The sequence below is a fragment of the Propithecus coquereli genome, unplaced genomic scaffold (genome assembly GCF_000956105.1).
Source record: "Propithecus coquereli isolate 6110/MARCELLA unplaced genomic scaffold, Pcoq_1.0 Scaffold512, whole genome shotgun sequence".
NCBI lineage: Eukaryota > Metazoa > Chordata > Mammalia > Primates > Indriidae > Propithecus > Propithecus coquereli.
Window position 1 is genome coordinate 122,000 of NW_012150975.1, and position 16,961 is coordinate 138,960.

At 37.0% G+C, this 16,961-nt stretch overlaps 1 protein-coding gene across 1 annotated transcript in view; it reads right to left on the bottom strand.

The window, feature by feature from the left end:
• Nucleotides 1-2,261: 2,261 nt before the first annotated feature.
• The window catches only part of LOC105820185 (polypeptide N-acetylgalactosaminyltransferase-like 6), a 586,398-nt gene continuing 571,698 nt past the window's right edge, over nt 2,262-16,961 (bottom strand). Inside the window, exon 3 of the mRNA XM_012656625.1 lies at nt 2,262-2,411. Within this exon, the coding sequence (XP_012512079.1) occupies nt 2,269-2,411 (143 nt within the window). The 3' untranslated portion in view covers nt 2,262-2,268. The remainder of the gene's footprint in view (nt 2,412-16,961) is intronic.

A 16,961-nucleotide genomic window follows, 5' to 3' on the forward strand; every position in this document is an offset into this window, starting at 1 on the left:
TCCTCAAAAAAAAAAAAAATACAAAAGTCAACAAAAAGTGTAGGACTAGGAGTATGGGATAAGAGGTGAAAAATTTGACAATACCAAAGCCTAGATGGTGTGAAAAACTAAAACACTTTGTAAGACAGAGAAATGCTTTTAGTACTTGGAAAATATGTAATAAATTTGAAAATGTAAGTGAAAAGCTTGAAATTTATTATTAGGATAAAGGTAAGATTGATCAAGTTATTTCACACATGCCAAATAACTGTGCTTTGTCTATGGCTCCTGCTTGTGGAAATCTATTACTTACTCTGAAACAACAAAGCCAAAAGAGAGCAGTTCATTGTTATACTAGTGAAGAAGAAAGGAGTAGAAAAAAATATTTTTAAAAGTGTGGATTGAAATTTATGAAATAACTTGTCCTGAATATTCTTTGCAGTGGACTAGAATGTGCATTAAGTATGTCAAAAACACCTAGAACCATGTACTTTTTCCTAAATGTGAGAATGTGAGAGGGTCCCTGCAGGGTGACCCATGGTGTTGCACAAGGCCACAAGTGCTACAAATATGTTTTAGAATGAAGATCAAGTTAAGCGAATTTGCAAGATTTTATTCCAGCCTCAGTAACTAAGCAAGAATATGGTCACGGATTCTATTTTGGCCACATTTTTCTTCCTTAACACTTAGAATAATGTTTTCTTCATACTGTAAATTCAGTAACTCTAATAAAAATATCAAACTAATTTTCTTTCCATCTTTCCATTTTCTTTTCCATTATAAGCTAGAAATACCTTTCTTAAGAAGGTGGTGGTTACAGTAAAAATGCCCTCTGTAAGAAGAACGGGGATATCCACCTTGTTTTGACGTCAGTGATTTTCTGCACCGTTTCCACCTGCAATGCTTTCCACCTGATACACAGGAAAAGATTGGAAGTGTGGAGTGGGGAGGAGGTGGATGCATGGAAATTATTCTCTGGCCATATTTATTATGCCAACAATGCAATTTAACTCATCTTTGATGTTGTGCAATTAGGTATTAAAATTTCTCGTAAGTAGGAATATTCTTGGTCAGTGGGAATCACTGTAGATAACTTCAGGGAACCTGGGAGCAATTTAGCTGGCTGAAAGGCCTGGGCTAATATTTAAAGCATTCCGTTTAGGAAGAAATTAATTTGTTCTTCACATTAATCCTCTGCTTAACCATATTGGGAAATGCAATGCAAATTCACATGAAACCTGAGGAGACAATCAGTAATTGTTTTATATTTTAAAATAACTTGATAAAGACACAATATGGCAACTGGAAAATAGTCTTCCAAACCATAATTTACTAATTCTTTTCCAAAGGGTAAATTATCTTTGCACTAAGATAAGAGTTTTATTTGCATGACTGGTTTAATTTAGAATCCCGATACTTATTTTCTTTAGTTGCCCTGATTTTTTTCTCTGATTTTCTTTCTCTCACACGTTTCCAAAGGGAGATCGAGGTGGGTAGGGGCAGCTGTGTCAGTACAGTTGTATAGATTTAGCAAATATACATGCCAGTACCACATCCCAAATTCTGGTCACATTCCATGTTCTGGGCATCATTTTGGCGTTCTTTAGGCTATCAGGAAAACCGTAACGATTAGAGCAGAAAGTCCAATAAGCCATGTTAGAGGCAGACGGGGTGGGTGGAGAGATGGATTTCACGTAACTATATCAAGTTTTATTCTTGTTTCCATGTATGCTGTAATATTTAGCTATGATTCAATACAAACTGAACTCACTGTCCATTGGCAAGCCACAGCAGTTCATAAAGTGACAGGAAATTGAGCCGACAACTACTACCTTTGTGTTACGGATACGTTCACTATAGGCATGCTTTAGAGGAGATGTGAAAACAATGACACCAAATGTGGCTGGGTGAGGATGAAGTCCCTGGAAGACATCCTGGTGCAGGCGATTCTGATAGCACCAGTAACCAGAGAAAAATGTTTGCTTCGTAATCTACATGACCAAAGGTAAATGTAAATGTTATCTTCAAATATTTCAATTTAGTAGACATAATACAGTCAAAAACGTGTATGGAATTAAGTTTTAGAGAGTCAGTATTTATGCTTTTGGAATTTTAAAGGTTATTCCAATTTAGATCAAACATATTTAAGATGATGAACTATAAAAGTTTTTATCAAAATTATGAGGGCAAAAATTTGGGTTACATATCAAATAGTGATATACATTAAAAAATAATAAAACAAAATAAAGAAACAAAAAAACCCACCCTGCACACCCTATGTGCTGGTACTTACTTCGCATGGCGAATGTCCGGCAGGGAGCGCTCTAGAGCAATGTTGTTGCTGACGAAAATATTGAAACCGTTTTCCCTGTAAGCTGAGTCATCATGGTCCTCTTCAGTAAGGGGGTAGGGTTTCCCGTGCTCACCTTTCCCTAGTAGGAGAAAACAAAATGGGATTGTCATCCGCATAGAAAGCACTGCGTTTTCTAGAATAGAGATGAAGACTTGAATGTGTGCGCTTCTTTACTCACCTATTGCTGTGCTCCACAGAGGAGCTGGTACTAAGATTTTATTATTTTATTTTAATTACTTTATTTAGGAAAATAAAACATGCTTGTAATAAAAAGCAAACAGAGAAGTAGAAAGTGCAATCTCACCTTCCAGAGAGAACCACTGCCAAGTTTTAAGTGTATGATGTTCACTTTATAAATTGATTTTTTTCCAAAATAATTATATATCCTTTCATTTACTTCCAATAGTTGATATAAAATAATATTGTATTCCAATTTACATCATTCTTTTAAATTATTTCTAACTTTGCCATTATAAACAATGTTGAAATGAACACCTTTGCTTGTATTTTCGGAAGGGAAGCATAAATTCCTACAAATAGAATTTCCAGGATATCTTCAAAGTGAGTATGATAGTGTTTACACATCCTTAGATACATTGGATAGTACTTCCAAATTCATTGATAAAATATATTTTTTTCATATTTTAATGAGCCTTTTCTTAATTACTAATGAAATTAATAATTTCTTATACTTTTATCATTTGTATTTCTTACATTGTGAAATGATTGTTCAAGGATTTAAGAAAACAATTTTAGAGCTTTTTATTTTATAGTAAAAGCTTTTTATAATAAAATACTTTTATAAAAAGATTTATTAAACCTTTTTAATTACATATATTGCAAATATTTTCTAAGTTCACTGTATTAAATTTAATGAAAATTTTTCCCATCCAGATGATTATATTTTTCCTTTCATTTATGTGTGTTACATTTAGAAAAAAATCCTTCCCTACTCCAATGTCATACTTAATATCCATTCATGAATTTAGAGTTTGACTAACATTTTATTATTGTTTTATCTGTCTAAATTTTCAACCATCTGGAATTTATTTTGGTGTGAGAAGTGTGGTATTAATAAATGTCTTTTTTATAGTTTTAGAAATGGTCAGGCAGTTGTAGACAACATTTTCTGAGTAATTTTTCCTTCCCTGCTTTAAAATATCACAGATAAAATTTTTCTACTTTTACATGTACATATTTAAACATTTCTATGACATCCCACTCTTATGTCAATCCTCGTGCAGTGGAGCAATCATAGCTCACTGCAGCCTTAAATTCCTTGGCTCAAGTGAGCCTCCCACCTCAGCCGGCCGAGTGGCTGGGACTACAGGTGTGCTCGACCACCACCATGTCCACTAATATTTTTGTATCTTGTAGAGATGTCTCACTATATTGCCAAGGCTGATCTTGAACTCCTGGTCTAAAGTGATCCTTCTGCTTTGGCCTCCCACAGTGCTGGGGTTATAGGTGTGAGCCACGGTCCCTGGCCTCCCACAGTCTTTTCCTTATTCCTATCCCTGACTTCTTTGATGGGCAATTTTATTTTTATTGTCTGGATTGGTAATACATTCTATTCTCTCACCATTATTGATCTTTCATGCTTTGTGTATAGGTTTATTCTAAAAGACGAAGAGTAATACTTGGTGTTTACTTGTTATTTATTGCAATGCATGTTAGTGTCATTTTCTTACTTTTTTGGTGAAGATTTTTTTTACAACAGTCTAATTTTTCCCTTGTTATTTTTTCTTGCAATATTTGTTTTAAAAATCTCATGTCATGAATGAAAAATTATGGACTCTCTCAATTACTTCTCTTTTTTGTTTCCTTCTGACAGTAGGTATTTTGCTTACTTTTATGCAGGACACTTTTCTCTGGGTCTGGTGATCTTTGCTGCCTTTGTAGTCCATTGTCAGTCAACACCAGGCAGACCGGGAGCTCTGTGCTGTTGGATGGGGCTGGTCTACTGGCAGGGTTGGCTTTAAGGGGACTGAGTGATGAATGGGGAGATGGCCCTTACGTAGCAGCAGGGGGGTTGGAATGTTAACTATTTGACATACAGATTTTCTGTTAGTCAGCTAGTTTTAAGCTCCTTATTTTGATCTCACCCTTTTCTATAACTGGCATTGACATGTCCAGACATCTTTGGATTTATACTAGGTAATCTTATTTCCTCCCACCCCTACATGAGAATTTGGCTGTGTTTCCTTTCCCCTGATTTAACACTAATGATGCTCCATCTCCTCTCCACTTTTCACACATATATTGTTTTCTATTATATGCTCATTGCTTCCTTCTTTTCTCCTTTTTGTGTTCTGGGTCTATAGTCTTTTAATACCTTATTAACATGTTATTGTGATTTCTAGAAGGAAAACAGAAAATGTACGTGTTCAATTAACTATTTTTTTTATTTCTGCATATTATGGGGGTACAAATGGTTAGGTTACATTGCTCTTGCCCCCCACCATAAGAGCTTCAAGCGTGTCCATCCCCCAGATGATGCGCATCGCACTCATTATGTTTGCATATACCCATCCGCTCCTCCCCCCTCCCATCTGCCCAACGCCTGATAAATGTTATTCCTATATGTGCACTTAGGTGTTGATCAGTGAAAACAATTTGCTAGTGAGTACATGTGGTGCTTATTTTTCCATTCTTGGGATACTTCACTTAGTAGAATGGGTTCCAGCTCTATCCAGGATAATACAAGAGGTGCTATATCACCATTGTTTCTTAAAGCTGAATAGTACTCCATGGTATACATATACCACATTTTATTAATCCACTCATGTATTGATGGGCACTTGGGTTGTTTCCACATCTTTGCAATTGCGAATTGTGCCACTATAAACATTTGAGTGCAGATGGGCATCTACCCAAAAGAACTAAAGACATTCAATTAACTATTTTAATGGAAAGCTTAACTATTTCTGTTCCTGAAATTTTTGAGTTAACAGCCCTTGAGATGATAAAATATTGAAATGCCATGCATAAAATAACCCAGTTTTTATATGAACATTATTAATCATTCTCTTTTATGTATATATTCATAGAGAAAACTTTGTAAATAAATTTGCCTAATATTCAAATGATTCATTCTAAATGATAAGATTTGGGTGTCTTTCATTCCTCATTTATGGTTTGTTTGCTTATTATGATCTTTTTTTTTATTTCTACAAAAGCCACAAATAAAATAAGTTGAGATGAATGTCCAAATTCAGCTGAAAGGTTTTAGTTTTAATAAAATAAAATTTAGGTTTTTATATACATTTTGGCCAAATTGATTCTGGAAAGGGCTAGATGATAGAATTAAAGAGAAGGGCATTAGAAAATGATAATGGCTTGCTGATATTAATAAGTTTTATTTTAATTTATCATTACAGTTTGCAGAGTACTTTGATACACACGTTTATTTACTTACTATGATACTTTTGTAAGTTAGGTATGTTGGCTCCTGTTTATAGACCAGGAACTGAGGCTCAAAGACATTACGGTTTGTAGGGCAAGGCTGACATCAGCTTCTGGTTGAAGATTGTGCAGCTGGGTCAGAACTCAGATGCAAAGATTGCTGTGACTGTGTATTGCCCTGTCTTAGCTGCACGGCACTTATGTGTGTAGGGATTTGAAGTTGAAGGACAAATATCTAGAACATGAGTTTTATACAAACTTCCCTACTAAGGAGCTGTGTTTTCAGGTGAGATCTTTCACGTTTCTACCCCCAATTTCTTCGTGTACAGAGACAAGAGATGAGGCTAGATAGTTCTATTCTACCATTGGTAACATTAGTAATGCCCTATAGTAACTCCTAAATATTTAATTTTTTTCTAAATTGCCACACTCTATCAGACATCTAATTCAAATTTAAAAGATGAACTTGAAAACATTATCTGAAACTCTAGTACTTTAAAATAGTAACTTTTTCAAAGCAATTATCAGTGATCTCAAAAGAAAGACTATATAACTTAGTCACAGAGCCAATTTATTAGAAGACATGGGGATTCATTGTGGAGCTGAGCTCTAAGGTCGTTGCGGGCAGACCTGAGTGCAAGGTGAGATTTAATGTACGCTTGTTGCCTGATTATTTAAAATAGGAAATACAGCTAAAGATAAAAAAGCAAGGATACACTAGATTAAAGAGTACTGTGTTCTTCACACAACTAGTCACCAAAAAGTTTGTGCTGTTGTTTTTTGTTATCAAAATATACACAGATAATGCAAATACATTTCTGTCTCCTACTAAGTTAAAGAAAACATTATTAGTAGGAACCAAATACAAACTAAAAGTTTCCTCATAAAAGTTACAGTTCATGGTGTTTCAATTAAAATTGTCTACATTCCCTAGTCTCAGAGGAACTCATTAAAATTACTCTTTCCAGTTAAAGCAAACTGCTCCCAAAGCAGAGATGAAAGAGGAAGTCTCTAGACCTACATGTAGTTGCAATTGTTTTCATTTCCAAGAAAAGCAGATAAAATAATTAAGGATAATCTATCATGAAGGGCCAAATGGAAAAAAAAAATTCTGGCAAAATAAGCTGAATCCTAGGAAAAGCCTAATGTTTTCCAGAATGATTTAGATAAGAAAGGCAAGCTCCTACAAATAATATGTTACCAGACGATGCTCTACTAATACATGAGGAATAACTGAGAAGTCTGGAGAAGAGATTAAGTCTCTCTCCTAATGTACCATATGTACCTGTGAAAGAAGGGATTCTTTCCTCTTCTAGGAGAGTTGCTGAGCCATATGCCATTCCTTGTGCTTTTAGTGTGCAGGGATTGGGGGAATCTGAGTTCATCTCAGTTCTATTTCACTTAGTGACTCATGCTCAGCAACAAATAGGCTGGCTGTGTTTCAGGGGGTCTTTTGAGAGTGAATGTTTGCCAGGATTGTGCCAGCCCATGGGAGCTCTGGGTTCTCTGATCATTCTAAATGACAGTCTGTTTTGAGCATGTCAAAAGAATAGGTTTTGGAGATGTCAATCATTTCCTTAATTCCCACATATGTTCTCTCCAAAACTATTGTTGTCATTAAGAAAAAAAAAAGTAATATGAGGAAGATACTTTTTTTATAATGCTGCTTAGAAAGGTAAATTGTGATAATTACCAGACAATGTTAAATAGGAAAATAGTAATTAAAACACTATGATATTTTCAAATGTGAGGAGGAAATGATCTTCAAAAGAGAATCTCATTATAGAAGGTCACTTGGAGTGTAGACAGGAGAAAATTAAAGAATGATAATGAGGAGTCGATCATAACACCACTGCATAATGAGAAAATAAGTATATCAAAAGGACACGGCAAAACTTAGAGGAAAAATGTCTTAACTTTTCTTCAGTAACAAGTCTTATATTTTCTTCAGTTAATTCTGATTTTCCAATTTTAACTGGCAGTTGGAGGAAAAGCATCAAAAACAATGAAACTAAGCACATATAGAAGCATTTAGTGTTTTCAGAAGATGTTACACATGGCAGTATTTTTCTACAAATGTGATGATTTAAACATTTATGAAGGACAACTATGGGGACACTGTAGGAGAGCTATAGCCTCTGCTTTCTAGAAGCTTTTAAACAAGTTATATGCAAAGCTATCCGCCTATCAGGTGGTGAACAGAATAGAGGAAGGAAAAGAAAATGCAAACGATAGTTGAAATTGGTATTTTAATTATTACTGATATAATCCCTGGACTTTTATAACTTGGGCAATTAATAATTGAATGACCAATAAATTGTATGTGAGCTGTATATCCAATTCAGCTGATCCATGAGTTGCAATTTATCATCAAAAAGCATGGTCTCAAACAGTGGTCTAAAAGTTTTAATAAATCAGTTAAAAATGTATTCACTCAACAAATATTTACTACATACCTATTATGTGCCAGGAACTGTAGTAGGATTTGGAAAACACACATTACAACCTATGCGGTTACAGCCCCATGGAAACTGCTTTAAAACAGGGGAAATGAATGAAGGAGAGGCGTTCAAGTATTAAGAAGGTCCTAATTAAGTAATTCTTCCACCTTTTAAAAAAAATTGAATATTTTATCTTTTATTTGGGAAATTTACCATTTCTATCTTAGGAATCACACCAATTAGTTTACTATTTCTTTGTTCATTTTTAGCCAAAATGTCATTTATTTCTTAAACTAAATGCAGGTCTATCAAGCATCATTATCACATGTACGTTATGAAACAGCAGAATAGTTTATACAGTTCAGTTCTTCTCCTTTCTAATTCAGTTGTGAGTTCATTTCTGTGACCTGAATGCAAAATCCATATGCTCTTTTAAGATTATACCAGGGAGCTCTACCCTGCCTTCGGGGTTTAAGAATGCCAATCATTTCATCTATTTATAGTTCTCTACTCGCCAACCTGCCAGAAGCTTCCAAACCTTCTCAATCTCAGCACCCATTCCCACCATAAGGAGGGTCCACATGAAGAGCGTGCCTTCACTCCATCTCCCGCACACTCGTAGAGATCCTTTTAGGTTTATTTAAGAGCAGTTACCATCTACCTCTTCCAGGAAAAAGACTTAACAATCCAAGCACAAAGGGTAGAATAACTAGGTATTTACGGTTTTGTAAGTCCTTTTTTCTGTATTACTGTAATAGTTATTTCTTAGGTTAATATGACATCCTTGTAATAGCTACATAATAATTTTGCTGTAAATTGTAACGTGATTCTGTAGACATGGGTACTGATAAATAAAACACCGTAGCCTGAGACAATGAGTCACATATTTGCTCAGTAAAAGTGGTTTTAATTAAGGATCCGATGAGAAGTTCTGGAACCCGTGTGCCGTGGGCATGCGCTCAGCATGAAGCCTGTTAGCGCTGGTTGGCAGCCCTGGTGCATAGGCGACGGACCAGGGGGAGCTCAGGCAGAGTTCTGGATTCTGTCAGCTTTTTATCCAAAGAGACAGATGGCAGTCATGCCAGCTCCATTCTGCACTTGGAGAATGTAAGCTCTTAATTAGAATAACTAAAGAAAAAAATTAAGTGTTCTCCAAGCATTATCATTTTTTAAGAATGTTCTGGTGCAGGATGAGTGATAGCAAATGGCAACAGATTTTCACCTTGCAAAGCTTTACGTTTTTTGCAGGGGAAGAGACACCATTACCTATCATTTTGGTGTTTGTCTTCTGAGCACAGCTCTGGCACAGGGGCACTGTGGCCACAAGGGAGGGTGGTGGTGGAAGATTGAGTGTTGAGAGCTCTCTGCCTTGTGCCCTAGGAAGGCATCTGAGGAGGGCATGTTGCATGAGTCACTCTAATGTGTTGCCACAAAACCTAACGCCAAATCTTATTAAACATACCACCTAAATATTTTTAAATTTTCCTTCTTTTGCCCTTTGCCCTGCCATTTTACCAGTCCAAGTTACAAGTGTTTTCCTACCTGAACCACTGTCATAGCTTCCTAAGTGGCCTTCTGGAACCAAATATTGTCCACTCTACTCTCCTGACCACCACCATCCCTGCCTTTCTCCATCCCGCATGCTCCTTTTGGTTATCTTTTTAAAATACTGCTCTGGGTTCATCAAACGCTTTAGATAATTCCTTAGCCCTTTAAAGACATCGCTCCAAAATCATTAAGATATAATCTGAATTCCTTAACTTGCTCTGTAAGGCTTTTGAAGATTTGCTGTTAGGACTTCTTTTAATTCTTGGGAAGGCTCATTCCCTGGCTTGGTCTTTGAACAGATGCTTCTCTCTGCATGGGATGCTGAGCCTCCATCCTCTAGCCCTGCTCTATTTACCTGACTGACTCCTACATTTTCTTCAGGTCTCAGTGTAGACTCTTGTCTTCATGCAGCCACTGTATGTGTCCTCTCTAGCAACACGACACGTGGTTAGGGACCTTGTTCATCGTACAAACTGTGTAGCACGTGGCCGATGGTAAGTGCTATATAGAATTTTCGAATAAATGGATGAACGAATTCATTTATAAGGGTTACGGAAGTCAAAAAAACATATTATCAGCTTATTTCTATGAGTAAGCCTACATTTGCTTAGTTTTTAAAAAACTTTTTCTTTAGAATAGAAGACATGCTCAACTATTCTTGTTGATCATCTCAGGTAAACAGCTAGGTATCAGAGATTTACCGCATGTTTTCCCTGAGTTATGAATGAGTGAGAAAAATGAAACTAATTAGAATACTGTACACAATAATCTCAGAACAAGTACTGATTGAATGAAGATACAAACTCCACAAAATGACACAATAGAAGGAAATACTAGATTTGGATTTAGAAAGCCAAGGTTCCAATGCTTCTGACTCATAGCGGGACATTTAATCCATGTGTCAGGTTTAATCTCCTTCTGTGTTCTCAGTTCTTGGTGCATTTCATGGCCGAAGAATGACCAGACACACCAAAGTAAGGCAAGCATGGGGTGAAATTTATTGATGGGGAGAAAGATAGGATTACAGGGCAAGAGCAAGATACAGATTTACAGAGCAAGATACATACTCCACAGACGAAGACCAGACCCCTTGTTGCAGCACGAAAGAGAGTTTGGTTATGGTCTGCGTCTTGTTTTACAGTGCCTGGATTGGGACCTCCCTAGTGGCTCAGACGTCACCATGGAACCATTTTGATTGGACAGTTGAGAGTTGCATTACTACACATGCGGGTTGTTCTAGGTCCATTTCCGGACTCTATTGTATCTAACGATGCTTGGCCTGTGGGCTAGACAGTCCTCAGCATTCTTTTGCAGCTGCTGTGCAAAGTTCTGATTGGCAGATTTGTAGGGTAGTCCCTCTTCCCCCAGGTGTGGCAGTCACTTGGGAGAGGATTAGGGTGGGGCAGGACCCAGATGAGGGCCTGGAGCCCACCCTTGTCCTTCTTCCCAGGTGGGGCAATTGCACCAAGGCAACAGCTAGGAGACCAGGAATCCCTCACTATCTACCTAACACATGTAGTTTTTATTCTCAGCAAAATAATTTTTGAAGATGTTATTTTTTGTCTTTCATTTTTAGAGACAGAGTCTCACTCTGTCTCCCAGGCTGGAGTGCAGTGGCACAATCACAGCTCACTGCATCCTTGAACTCCCAGACTCAAGATGGAGAGTAGCTGGGACAACAGGCTTGTCACCACGCCCCATTAATCTTTCTGTTTTTTTTTTTGTAGAGACAGGGTCTCCCTATGTTGCCCAGGCTGGTCCAGAGTTCAAGGGAACCTGCCACCTGGGCCTCCTGAAGGGCTGGGATTATGGGCAAGAGCCACCATGCCCACCTTTGAGATGCTAATTCTTTAATCTGTCCTTTGTATTTTCCATGCAAGCACACAGTCCCATCCAATGCCTTGCCTCAGGGACTTTGACAAATGTAAGGGCAGTATCTGCTTGAAGTCTTTGTAACCTTAAAGCTTCAGGACAGGGAAGCAAGTAAGGTCGATTTAGCACTGGGAGAGAGAAATGGGAGTGTCTATGATCACAGGGGAAGGAGAAGGCACAGATTTCCACAGAGATGGGTAGAGCTTGGCATGTCCAGTGCATGCCAGGGAAACAACAGAGGCCCAGAGGATGCAGAGGTGTAACTGGCTCTACGAACAAATTTCAGTGACCCCTATATATTTCTTTCTAATCCTCTCCCTTAACTAACTACTTAACCTTTTGAGTTGTTTCCCAGAAATAGTGGATTTTCTGCAAGGCAAAGGAGCTGAGATGCTGAAGGCCCCTGGGCAGACTCTTGATGCCACGACTCACTGTCCCCACAACCTGCCCCGGTGGGTGCACGTGGTCCCTTGTGAGTTACCGTGACCTGCCCCAAGGCACATGGCCCCTTCTTTAGAAGCCCAAGGTCTCTGATAATTGGAGAGATGGTTTGAGGCAGCTTCTTATACATTAAAAATTCCTTCCTTCCTTGGCAATCCCCATTGTCTCAATAATTGGATCTTTCTGCAATGAGCAACTAGACCTAAGCCGAAACCCCCGTGCAGTTTTGACAACAGAGACAGGGTGACTTAGGGAGACTCCCAAGGGAGCAGGGACTCCTCTCCTTACCAAACTGCCCTGTGAGTTAGCGCAGCAGGGCACCTTCCCAGCCTGTGGACTTCAGAGACTTGGAAGATCCTGTCAGTTTGAACCTAGGACACAATTACCAGGAGTATGGACAAAAGAACCGAGGGGCTTTCTAGAATTTGTTCCTCTGCATGAGACATCAGACTTTTGCTAGTTTCTCCATTACGCTGTCAGGGGAGAAAATATTAACTGTAGCCGACTTTCCTGCCAACCTGGTGAGACGGGGATTAGGTGTCGATTTAATCTCTTTTAGACCAAAATATATATTTCATGCATATCAGAATCTGATCTAATATTCAAATCATGTATATATTTTTTAATTTCATCAGCCATAAATTCAAAATATGAAAAACTTCTGTAAATTTCCTCACAGACATGTGGGGATTACTAGTATGTAGAAAGGAATTTTGCAGGGAGAAATCGCTTCAACAAATGTAGGGTAATGTCATTAAGATCTCTATTTTCTGCCTCCTTGACGATTGCAGAAATAGGGTGGGGCAGTTGTAAAAGATTAATTTCACTGATATGAATTCTTAGCCTATTTTCTCAATTTCTACCTCAATAATAGTTAGAAATAAAGCAAATTGCCTAGAATTCTTCTTTTAAAAGAAGAATCCCAAAGGATAAGTGAATAACATTTTTATAGCCAATTTAGCATTTCAAATTCCACCTTCAATCATAATTTTTTTAAGGATTGATTTAGGCTGTGAAAGAACCAAGAGAAAGGGGCTGGTGAGAACTAAAATTACATTTTAGTTTAGAAATTAATTTATTGCAATTATCCACTGATCTAAAAATCAATATTTCCTCACATTATAATCACTATAAATTATAAAAATGAAGTGCCGACATTCTCTTGAAGGTGATGAATGATCTGAAATATCGTAATAAAATGTGAAAAACTAACATTCTTTCTGTGATAATTAACTTGGAAGTTGCAATCCAATTATTTACGTGCAATGCTTTGCCACTATTTGTAATGCATTTCCATTAGAAATATGGCATTATATTTAGTCTGTTCAGTTTTTTAATTTTAATTACTACTTAGTATTACATTGATCTGCCATATTATCCTGACCAAATGCATTTGCACATAGCAAATAGAATGTGAGAGATATTACATAACATGAATATATCATTTTGTGGTAGTCTTTATTTTTGTTAAAATCGTTAATGTAGTATCCCTTTGGGAAAATGAGATAATAATTAACAGTGTACGTTTTCCAGGTACACTATGAAGACAGCTGTGGTGTTAAAAGAGCAATATAAAAGTCAGTGTAATAATTAACTGCTATTTTCTGATACTGTATATTACTTATTTTCTTAAAAAAAGCACATTTTACATAAAACATATTAGTGCCTAGAATTTTTTCTTGAACTATTCAAAGTACAAATTAATTAAAAATTCAAGGTAAAATCTTTATTACTATTATTATATATAGTTTTGATTTGTTCTAACATCCTTACCATTTTTCTACAATGCACTTCCTCATAAGATGATCACAAATTCAGACAAATCCTGTCTTTCCCATGCATTTATAGCAAAGTGTGGAGAAATGGAATTACCATCCTATTCTAAACTCCTAACAGCATCGATTGGAAAGAGATGTTGGATTATCTACTTATTGTCCGTGCTACTTTTTCTTTAACAGTACCCTCATCAAAACAGATCCCAACAAGGCGCAGTGGAGTAGGAAATGTAGAATAAAGTGAAACAAAACTCAATCTGTTCAAAGTAAGTAAAGGGACAGAAGTTACTACCTAAGCGGTGCATTTAATTTCTTCCCTATCTTAGTAAATGGGCAAACCACATCAAGCTACCACTAATGCAACCACAGGCATTAGGAGACACTTTTATTTCTCCTGTTTTTTTTTTCCTTTACAACCCCTGACCCCAAATAACCCATCATTCAATTGATTATGCCCCAAATCTATGCTTCTGTACATTTTCATTACCATCAACCTAATCCTTTTAGTTACTCCTTACTGACACAATCCTACTAACTGTTCTTTTTGCTTTTATTTTGGCCCCATTTTGACTCCTTCTTCTCACACAGCAATGAAATGGGAAACTAAAATATATAATTTGTGTAATTTCTTATCTCTGCTTTAAGCCCCACTGTGTCTTTCCATTGAACTTAAAATTAAACCTTCATGTTTTACCACATCCTACAAGGCTCTGCTTAGCCTGGTGTCTTTGTATTCCCCAAATTCAACTCACACCATCTCTCCTTACCTCAGGATGCTTTACCTACACCGGCCTGCATTCTATTTCTCAGACACTGCTTCCCCCACTCCCACTCCACAATTTATAACGTATCGATGAACAGTTTTCCGAAGCGGTTGTAGCAATTTACTTGCCTCTAGCAGTGTATGATAGTCTGGGTAGTGCATAAATTGTTCCAGTTGTCAATCTTTTTTAGTCATTTGGGTAGGGGGATAGTGGTACCATGTGCTAGTCTTACTTTGCATTGCCTTGATGACTGATGATGTACAGCAATGTATATATGTATATTGGATATTTGAATACCTCCCTAGTGAAGGCCTTGCTTAAATTTCTGTAGCATTTTCTCTTGGATAATCTATCATTGTTGTATTGATTTGTAGGAGTTCTTTATAAATACTGTGAATAAGTCCTTTGTCAGTTATGCTGTATTTTCAGTCACTTAATTTACTTGATGAACAGAAGTTTTTAATTTTATTGCAATCCAGTTTATCAATATTTCTCTTTGCTTTCTGTGTCATGTTTTAAAACCCAGTTTTATGCCAATGACAATTTTAATTAAAGTTAAAAAGATATTGCATCAGTCAAATAAAGCCACAATAATGCTACATAAAAATACCAATATGAGATTCAGTTGTTTAACAACAATCTAATCTTGCTCAGGTGTCCACTGGTTGGCTGTGGGTTAGCTGATTTAGTCTGGGCTCAGGTGAAGCTGGTTATAAGTTAAGGCTAGGTCTAGCTATGCTTCAAGTAGATTTTGAACTAGTAGGCTAGCTACAGCTTTTTGTTTGTTTGTTTGTTTGTTTTTCTTCCCACGGTGAGGACAGAGGTTCTAAAAGGTAAGTACATTTCAAGCACATGCTTGTTTCAGACCCACTTACATCCCACTGACTGAATCAAGCTACATGGCTGAGTTTAAAATCAAGAGTAGGGTTGTACTTTCTAACACTGGTAGAAGGAACTTCAAAGTCACATGACGAAGATAATGGATAATATTAATAATTGGGGTGATGAATTGGGAACATTAGTGCGGTCTAGCGCACGTGTTCTCCTCTACTACCTTCTACAAGCATTCTTTTTCTTCGATGTTTAAATCTTATGGCAGAATAATGGCCCCCCAAAAATGTCCATGTCCCGATATACCAGGAATCTGTGAATATGTCACTTTACATGAAAAGAAAACTTTGCAGATGTGATTAAATTAAGGACTTTGAGATAGGGAGATTTTACTGGATTATTCAGGTGGGACCAATATAATCACAGGATCCTTTGCATGGGAAAGAGGCAGTTGAGAAGGAGCTACGACGATAAAAGGAACGGTTGGAATAATGTGGAGCCACGAGGCAAGGAAGGCAGACTCTGGAAGCTGGGGAAGCCAGGAATACTTCTCTCCTAGAGCCTTCGAAAGGTACGCAGCTTTGCTGACCCATTGTTGACTTCTGACTTTTAGAACTGTAAAGTAATAGATTTGTGTTGTTTTAAGCCACTAAATTTGTGGTAATTTGTTACAGCAGCAATAGGAAACTGATATAGAAACATCATTTACATGGAATTAACTTGAACGGTATTACGTAGTTTTGTTTTGTTTTTATTTTTTGGCATGTGTATGTGTAATTGTATGCATGTAGAAATCTTACAATACAGTTCTTTGTTTTTGTGTATGGAGTTAGAATCATGCAGTCTTAACTGCCTAGCATGGGTGAATCTTAGCCGGTCTAGATAGAGGATATACTCATTTACAGAGACGCTTGGAGCATAATGGTGACCCTTGACAAATCTACAGAATACATTGACTAAAGATAATTAACGTTTTGTAACTGTGGGTCTGGGAGTTTCTGGCGGGCAAACATATAGGTCTGTCATTATTGTTAGTGATAATTACATTTATGGTATGTATCTGGTTTTAATGGACCTGGGAGGAGTTTCTATAGTTAAGACTGATCATGCAGTGTAATGTTCTTCTTGGCCACCTTGCTGTAAGAGACCCCACTATGAAATACTTCGGATTTCCTGGAACTGAGGTGCTTTACATACATGCCAGTGGTAGTTGAGGTCTGGGAAAAAGTGTGTTCTGTGTGACTCAGTGGAGCAAGGACAGCAAAACCTATACCTGAGATCTCTAGGCTTGTGTTGTGACTATAAACGTTTGAATCCTGAGAGTCCTTTAAGCATTCAAACACTTAAGGTGATTGTTGGTAATTAATGTATTTGCTGAATTCACTTACTCTAACGATTTACATACTGATTCTTTATATACAATTATATTACCAGTGGATGGTTATAGCTTTGTTTTTTTTCCTTTTGAAACATTATATATTTTATTTATTTTTCTTGCCTTATTACACTGACTCTGGTCTCCAGTTCAATGTTGGATGAAGTGGTGGCAGCA